Source organism: Tupaia chinensis, unplaced genomic scaffold (assembly GCF_000334495.1).
Source record: "Tupaia chinensis unplaced genomic scaffold, TupChi_1.0 Scaffold140400_1, whole genome shotgun sequence".
NCBI lineage: Eukaryota > Metazoa > Chordata > Mammalia > Scandentia > Tupaiidae > Tupaia > Tupaia belangeri.
The window spans coordinates 943,274-952,489 of NW_006200277.1; the positions used below are offsets into that span (position 1 = coordinate 943,274).

The 9,216-nt window shown below is 51.3% G+C and overlaps 1 protein-coding gene across 3 annotated transcripts in view; it reads left to right on the forward strand.

The window, feature by feature from the left end:
* USP13 (ubiquitin specific peptidase 13) overlaps window positions 1-9,216 on the forward strand; it is a 98,724-nt gene that overhangs the window by 35,332 nt on the left and 54,176 nt on the right. For all 3 annotated transcript variants that reach the window (XM_027766055.1, XM_006162731.2, XM_006162732.2), the window contains exon 6: window positions 1,175-1,359. In XM_027766055.1, coding sequence (XP_027621856.1) covers window positions 1,175-1,359 — 185 coding nt within the window. The remainder of the gene's footprint in view (window positions 1-1,174; window positions 1,360-9,216) is intronic.

Genomic DNA, 9,216 nt, shown 5'->3' on the forward strand with positions numbered 1-9,216 from the left:
GCTGGAACATGTCGGGTAGTCCCCAGCCGGCCTGAGCCCCTGGCCTCGGGCCCGCAGCGGTTGGTGGTCTGCTCCTTGCTGAACCCATGCCAGCTTCCTGCCTTCCTCTCCCTGGCCCCCACCCCACTGGGGTCGCCTCCCGGACAAGCCCTCTGCAGTCAGGTCCTCATCTCAGGGTCTGTCTGAGGGGCTCCCCGTTACAGTCCTTGGTGGGACGCGGGCTGGCATGGTCACAGAGGCCAGGAACCCGCCCAGTTGGGTGAGCCCTGAGCGGACTGCGCTCACAGCCTGGGTGGTCACAGGCAGGGACTGTCACTTCTGAGCCCACCTCTGTGAGGACGGGGCTGGCAATGCCGATGTGGGAAGGCAGCCCCTCGAACCGAGTGATGAGTTCCGCGAGGTACCGACACATAGCTGATTTTAACTTTCAGTGAAGTGGGTTTCCTTCCTAATTATTGGGTCAGTGGAAGTCAGGATGCATTTTTGCATAGAAAAACACAAAAATGCACCCTGAGTTTTCTGAATATCCAGTAATTTAGATTTGCAGTGTAATAGGGTTTTATTTACACTAGTTTTTAATGTGTGGTTTAAGGCTTTAGAACTTGACTTTTATAAAAACATGACTCATTATTTTTTTAATTTGCCAGAGAGCATGTGCATTTGGAGAAAGACAGAGAGCGAGAGAGAGAGAGAGAGAGAGAGGAAGAGAGAGAGAGAGAGGAAGAGAGAGAGGGAGAGAGAGAGAAAGCATCCCCGGGCGGGTGACCACGTCCATTTCTCCTTCCTTTGGGACCTTGGGTGTGCAGCTGCACATGCCTGGCGTGTCTCTCAGGCCTCTGGGTCCAGGACTTGAAGCCTACCTTGGCCATGGACCCAGCTGTCTGAACCACCGAGCCATTGTCTGGTCCCCTCACGTAGGAATTTTAAAGAAATGATTTCCCTTCCTGCCACCATGTTGTGCATCAGTTCCCTACAGTTAACGACTCATCTCAGAGATGCTGGGGGGTGGCCTGCACCTGGTGGCAGGCAGATGCGGAGGGTTAGCAGTAATGGGGGCGGGAGGCGGGTGCGGTCTGTCCCTCCCGAGCAGTCTGGGACTCGCTAGTTTGCAGTGCTCTGCTCGGCGACGTTTCCTCCTGCTGTCCTGTCCTGACTGCTCCCGCTGCCTTCCCAGTGGCTGGAAGTGTGGCAGGTGTGACCTGCGGGAGAACCTCTGGCTGAATCTGACCGATGGCTCCGTCCTGTGTGGAAAGTGGTCCTCCGACAGCTCCGGGGGCAACGGCCACGCTCTGGAGCATTACCGAGACACGGGCTACCCTCTGGCCGTGAAGCTGGGAACCATCACTCCGGACGGGGCAGGTAAGCGCGCCTTTTCCGAGTTCGGCGTCGTGCAGTGGCGCCCTCTTCGGTTTAGCCACCCCTGAATCCCCATGGTTGGGTGTAGGCTCTGTCTCAGAAGCCCAGCTCTGAACCCGGATTCTGCCCTTCCTAGCTGAGGGGCCCTGGCAGGTTTTTCTAATCCTCCCGGGCTCCAGAGCCCTCATACCGAGGACAACTGCGTGTTCTGTTATGGTGAGCAGGCACTTAGTCTAGTGCAGTCAGTCTCCCTGAAGGTTGGCTGTGTCGTCGCCATGGTGCCGTGGGCCTCGTGTGAAGAGCACAGACACAGGACGCAGGTTTGTGGTGTGCATGGCCACGCTCACCCCGAGAGCCGGAGGAAGCCCTGGCACGCGTGGGTCCGTACCACCTGGGAACAAATGCATCAGTAGTGGAGAATGGGCCTTCGAGCACGCGGAGGGTCAAGTGTCCCCAACAGCACCTGGCAGCGATGGCGGCGTGTCGGAGGGTTGGAGTCGTTTCCCGCTTCTCTGTCCGTCAGCTTCAGAATCACACCTGCCTCCTGCTCTCATGGCTTGTGCCTAGAGTGCTCGCTTTTGGCCATGTCTGCTAGTCAATTCTCTCTGCTGTCTTACAGGGAAATGGGAATGATATCAGGCCCATGTCACCGCCGTCACACCGTTACAGAACAGCTGCTCGCAGCGGCACCCCGCCCGTGCTCCCATCTGTCCTGCCTCTGCTTTCTGTAGTCTCTTTCTTCGCTGTAAGGCAGGATGGCGTTTGCAGGGTTATGAAGGCATCTTCTGTCTCTCCTGTATCTGTCTGTCCTGAACCGGCCTGCCCCACAGGCAATTGGTCAGGCTCTTTCACTGGACGTGGGCTTTGTCACCCCCCTCACTGTCCAGTCGTGCTGCCTCGTTCCGCGTGCGTTTTATAAGCGACGGCACTTACGGCGTCTCAGGGTTCTTTTGTTTTACATATTGGAGGGTTTTCCTGCTTCCAACTTTGATGGAGTTATTTTAACTCTGAGAAACGTAGCTCTAAGAGATCGAGGTGTCAGTACCAAATATTTCCCCCCAAAGCGAATAAACGGACACAGAAGCCAGCCGTTGCTCCGAACCCTCCAGATTTAAATAGGAAATTCGGGACACGCCTTCGGGTTCAGCATTGCAGCTCGACTTACAGGTCGCTGAAGGTCCGTGAGCGAGTTCAAATGGCTGCTGCCTAAGAGCTTCTTCCTGTCATTTTGGGTTATGGAGGGAAAGCTTTGCAGTGTAGGAATTATTTTCGATACACCTAATTCCGATTTTCCTGCTTTCTTTTTCTTCTTCTTCTTTTTAAATTTTTTTTGGAGAGATTTTTCGCTTTAGGGCGCGTGCGCTCACCAGACAGAGAGAGACATAGAGACAGAAAGCGAGAAATCACCCCCCAGGGGGGATGGCCACGCCGCAATCCCTTCTCCTCCATTCTCCTCTCGGGATCTTGGGCACGCACGCACACGCGCCCAGCATGAGATTTAAACCACTGGGTCCGGGATGCGAACCGCAATAGACTACATGGGAGTCCAGCGACATAGCCATTACGCTAAATGCTGGTTCTCAGATTTTCCTGCTTTCTGTGCAGTCCTGTGTAAACATGGCTTAATTCCGAATTTCCAGTTGTTTGAAGTCAGGGATCATGATGTCTTATTCATTTTTGGGCTCTACACAAAGTCTTACGCATATTAGGTACAACTACTTTTGTTAAATGAACCAACTGATGTATAACCATTTAAATTATTAGATTCGATTTAAATGTATCTCATAATAAAAGCAAAGGCTAATTCTATTCTCTGCATCTTCGGTTTTCCAAAAGCTGTCTTTCTAATGGGATATTGACTTGTTTTTTTCTTTTCTGTTTTTAATCCAAAATGTGCTTACTGGGATGGTTTTCCACTCATCCTGAGTCAGCATGCTTTGGGTGCTGCTTCCTCCTGGAGGGCCATCCTTCTGTAAGCCCCCCTGTTCCCGCTGTAGGCTGGCAGAGGACAGTGTAGCAGCCAGTGCACAAAACTACCATCTGTGCATGGCTAACGACTGTGGTGATTGTATGGCAGCCTGGGTGCTTCACGCCCATGAAGTAGGAATTCGGGCTCTGCACCAGGCGCTGCTTCTTGTGTTTCCTCTTCTCCTCTTCAGGAGAGGGGTGAAGGAGGTCCTTTGCGAGAGTCATGTTCTCGTGGGGAGGTTGTCGCCGCTGGAAAAGCGGGATACTGACTTTTAACCTGGTGTTTAGAGTATGTCTAAAGTTTCTTTTCTTTCAATTTTGAGGAAAGAAAGTTTTATCTTTTCCCTTTTGCCATACAAGAAACACATATTCAATGTAACATATATAGGAAATAGAGAATGAAGTTTAGACACATAGTCAACGTAACATACATAGGAAACAGAGAATGAAGTTTAGACACATAGTCAACGTAACATACATAGGAAACAGAGAATGAAGTTTAGACACATTAATAAAATCAGCAGTGACATCATCCTTCAGACTAATCACTGTTTTGTTTAAAAAAACTTTTTTTACTGTTAACAATTTAGATATTTCCTTTCAGTCTCTCTCTCTTTTTTAGGTTTTTACATAGGGCATGTATGCTCACTGGAGAGAGACAGAGAGGAAAACCGAGAAATCACCCCAGAGGATGGCCATGCTGCAGTCCCTTCTCTTCCATTCTCCTCTTAGGATGTTGGGCACGCACACACACGCATGCAGTGTGATTTTCAGGCAGTCGGGTTCTGGACTTGAACCGCGAAGTAAGCTCTGTGGGGTCTAGAGCCCTGAGCATCCTGCCACCTGCTGGTCTCTCTCTCTCTTTAAAGGGCTCATTCTTGGAATGCACATTTACCCGCCCTCGCGTCTATAAAACTGGCTCACTCTGTACAAAGTTTTACCTCCTGTCTTTCTCTATCCAACATCACATGATACCTTCCCGTGTCGGTACGCCCTCTTCGGTGCTCCATGCGGGTCTCCGTGGTGTCTGCCGTCCCTCTACCTGCTACTAGTTTTGCTACGTCATTCTTGGGTACACACGAGAATGTACGATCTAATTATTTCTTTAGAATAGATTCCTCTGAGAAGGGTTGACTATTTATAAACTTCTGCGCTGAGTTTCTCTTTTAAACGGCAGTAGTCATTTACATCCTCACAGCAGTGTTTGAGACCACCCATTTCAGCAGATCCTTGCCAACTTGGGCATTAAACGTGGAGAACAATGTGGAGGTTCCTCAGGATCTTAGGGATGGAGGTTCCGTATGGCCCACAGCCCTGCTCCTGGGTATTTGCCCAGAGGTTGAGACGTCAGCCCGTGAGAAGACTCAGGCCCGGCCCTGCTTCCTGCAGCTTAGTTTACAGCAGCTGAGGGGTGGGCACAAGAGCTAAGCGTCCAATGACCAATAGCGTTATTTAAAAAGCGTGGTGTGGATGCACAGTGGAACCCTATTCAGACATAATGAGTTCCCGTCATTTGATACAAAGTGGTGGGAGCGAGGATGGCGTGAGGTGACTGAGCAGACATGCACGGCAGCGCTGATGCCATCCTCGGTGCCTGCCGGACACTGGGACCAGCAGGTGGCGTCATGGCCGCGCCGCTGGCCTCCCATGTAGTCAGCTGCAGTTTGCGTACTGGACCTGGACCTGGTGGCTTAAACCGCATGCTGTGTGTGTGTATGTGTGTGCGCGTGTACGCCCAAAATCCCAAGAGGAAAATGGAGAAGGGATTGTGGCGTGGCCATGCACCCTGCCCCCAACCAGGAGTGATTTTTCGCTTTCTCCCTCTGGTGAGAGCATGTACCCGATAGCAAAACCCTCTCTCAAAAAAAGAAAGATACTGAACGTCTGCACTCTGGCAGAAATGGAGGGAGAACGAGGACGCCCAGGGTGTCCTGTTGGGATTTTGGCCTTGCACACACGTGTGCCCAGAGAGTTCTCCAAGCTCCAGGGGCTGAGATCAAAACTGACAGCCAGCCATGTGGGATCTGACTTCGAGCTGTTGAGCTACACGGCTGGCCCAAGAGGTATTTCTTTTTTTTTTCCCCTTAAATTATTGATTTTATTTTATTTATTATTATTGCTATTTTTAAGTTCACCAGAGAGAGAAAGAGAGAGAGAAAGAGAGAAAGTCTCCAGGTCCGGGACTTGAACTGTGGTTGACCACGTGGAAGTCTAGCACCTTAAGCACCACGCCACCTGCTGGCCCCCAAGAGGTGTCTCTGACACGGCATGGCCACGGCGCGACCCCTGCCCCAGCCTGTCAAGACACAGGTGCAGGACCCTGATCCCGGCCTGCTCTAGGTGTGGCTGAGACCGAGGCCCAGTCTTCCCGGGAGGTCTCTGCTGCTGCAGAGCAGTGCTCACCGGCTCGTGCGTGGCTGAGCCAGAGGGAGAACTTTTCAGCTTAGTTTTGTCACATGGTTGAGAGGATTTGAGTACATTGTCCTCGTTCAGCTATAGAAAGAACAGAACATTGGACAACAATGCAAACCGTGGTGAAGGTCTTCGAGTTTATGTCGTTGAAATAGTGTGAAAACGATCACACTTTGATTTTTGTGTGTGTTGTGTAGAGTTGGTTTTAATAGAAGTGATTATTTTCAGCTTAATTGTCCTTTTGTATTAGTTGATAGTCTGCATCAGTTTTATCTTGGTACCCTTTAAATCTGTTTAATAAATTTCTAGCTATCACTTGCTATTTCTTGAAAAACCAAGTACATTAGTCCAAACGAGCGGAGTTTCCTTGCTCGTCTGGCGGCGAGCTGCAGGGCCTGGGCCATGTCGGGCTGCGGTAGCCGTCTAGTCCCCACGGCCCGGAGCTCCTCAGCTAACCCAGCCCCTAAGAAACGCAGCCTCAAAGCCAGCACACTGGCCTGCGTTCGCGAGAGCCGCACTGCCGGCTGTGGGGTGTGCTGTCGGCCGGGCTCGGGCATTCCTTCCTGTGGGCAGCCGACTTATATTTAGACAGTTGCTTCGTGAACAGGGAACCCGAGAAGACTGTGACCTCCGGTATTTGGCGGTGCGGCCTGGTCACCCTGGCTCCCACGCAGGAGGGAGGGACCTGTTCAGGGAGAAGCTCCCGCTTCCTCGAGCCCCACCGAGCTCAGTTCTCCGAGGATGGGGGTGGGTGCCGTGCGCAGAGACATGGCCCACATCAGAGTCCACCCTGGGCCCCTGAGGGACAGCCACAAACACCCCGGAAACGGGCCACTGCACACACAGAGAGTGCCCCCGTGGGAGGGGATGTCCTGTAAGGCAGGGGTCTTTTTCTGTCACTGCTGGGGTGTGTACTCTGACGGGCACCTGGCCAGTGGGTCTGGTCACGCTGCACTGCTTTTTCTCCGTTTCTCCATCCCTTCAGGATTTTGGGCACACACACACGTGGCCGGTGGTTTTTTTTTGTTGTCGTTGTTTTAGAGTTTTGTCTTGGGCATGTGCTCACTGGAGAGAGATGGAGAGAGACAGGGAGAGAAGGGAAGTGAGAAAGCACCCCCCCAGGAGGAATGGCCACACTGCAACCCCTTCTCCTCCAGTTTCCTCTTAGGACCTTGGGCACCTACACACATGCCCAGTGTGATTAAACCGCCTGGTCCAGAACTTGAACTGTAGTAGACCCTGTGGGAGGCCAGCGTCTTAAGCACCATGTCACTCTCTGGCCCCATCCCAATGCGCTTTTTAAGCCACCAGGGCTGAGACTTGTGCCGCAGTCAGCCGCGTGGAGAATCTGCTCCCTGTGCAGACCAGCATGCTCTGGGGCAGCCCGAGGATGAGAGCGCGATGGGATGGAGTGAGGTGAGGGTTCTTGAGGTTGGGAGGTGGTGAGGGTGCCTTTTCCTCCACTGTGGAGACAGTTCTTTGCCTGAGAAGGTGGTTCAGCACCTGTGGCACTGCAGAAGAGTCCGCCAGAGAGGCCCAGGGCAGCTGTGCCAGCTCAGTCGTCCCTCACGTTGGCATCTCTGACCACCCGCCCCGACCCGGTGTGAGCTGCCTTGAGCTCCCACAGCCCAAGGTCTGAAATCAGGCATTGCCCCTTCACTCTGGTTCCCACTGGCCTGTGCCTCTCTGTGGGCCTCGAGGGCTCCACACAGCCCCATCACAAGACCCTGCACCTGTCGGTTACTGGTGACACCTGGGACGCAGAGCCCGTGTGCCCCCTCTGTGTGGTGGGGCCTCCGGGCTTCGGGATCGTCCCTGTGCACAGTGGGTGCTTGTAGGTGTTTGTGGAGCAAACAGTGGGGAGAGACACACTGCTCAAATCTGAACTTCTGAGTCTTCTTAGGTTTTCTTTCTTCTCTTTGATGCCCTCTGCTTCTTCACCTGTCTCTTTTCTGATTATGATCTAGGTTTTGCCCGGCCTGGGGATTACATGCTCTCCTAAAAGTGATTTCACATCTGACTGCATTCATTTTGTGCTTCTTTTCTAACGTGGTTGCTGGAACATTCTTTTCTCTTTGTTCTCATCTGTGACAGATGGCCTATCCACACACAAGCATGGACTCATGCTGGACACTGCAGTTTGGGTGGACAGGTCAGCACGTAGCTCTGCAGAGAAACTGTCCTCACCTCTCCTCTGACTTCTTACTTGATGTTTGACCAGGGGTTGTTTTTCTCTCCATTTGTCTTAGTCTGCTATTGTATTGCAGACAAATACCCTGAACTAAGGGATTTATGAGAAATAGAGGTTTAGTTGGCTTACGGTTCTGGTGGCTGGAAGATCTGAAGGCACAGAGCTGGGATCAGGCTGTCCACAAGTTGGCCAGTGGAAGCAGGGAGGATGGTGGTGTGTGCAGAGGGAGTGACCCTGGGCTGCCGCCATCTTCCTTATGTAACAACCTGCTCTCGAGAACTAACTGCTCTTCACAAGAACCAGAACTCCTCGGGTCCATTCATGAGGGCAATGCCTCCATGATCAACCACGCCAGTTAGGTCTCACTTCTTAATGGCATTTCTCAATGCCATCACACTGGGGGCCAGATTTCAAAGCATGAATCTTTGGGGGACAAACCATTATCCAAACCATAGTACCCCTTAAGCTTTGACCAGGAGAGCAAAGTTGGCTTCCTTGGTTTCGTTTTTCTTTCTGGCCACAAGAACTTGTTGAGCTACATTTTTATATCTCTATCCCTTTTGCTTTCCTGTGTGGAATAGGAGAGAAGATTTGGACTTGTGTCATTTTCTAGGGTTTAGGAAAAGGGTCCAGAGACACATGACTGGACCAAGCCAAGAAGACGTCCTCTGAGGCCCTTCACACCGTACCAGCGTTTATCCTAAGCCTGTTTGAAAGATGACACTTCAGATCAGTGAGGGCAGAGTCTCTGCCTAACTTATTCAACATTACGACCTAGTCTGTGTGTATGCTGTCCTGTCAGTATCTGTTGAACATGATGTGTAAACGCACAGCTGAGTGAGCGAGTCTCTGTGGCTGAATGAGGATGACCTAGTCCTTACAGGTCATCCAGTAGAATCATTTGGTCTTTGAGAACAACTTAGGGAAAAAATCACATCAAAACATTATAATAAATCTAGCAAAATGAAAAAGAAAAAAGAAAAAGAAATCTTTCCATTCAGAGATGACAAGTTACGACTGTTTTGATATCATCCTTTTAGATTCTCAGTCTTTGGCTCTAGTCTCAGTTTGCCTCTCTTCTCTCTAACATTTTCTTAATTTGTGAACATATTGTGTGTATTATTTTCTAATATGCCTATCACATGAATGGGGCATTCCTATTGTAAGCATTGTTTTTTCTCCTGTGAGCTACCGCCTCATGCTTTGCTCATTTGACTTGAGATGAGACACTGGTTTACTTCTCCTGGGCACTCCCGAGGCCACTCCTGGGAGGGCTCCTCACAGATTCC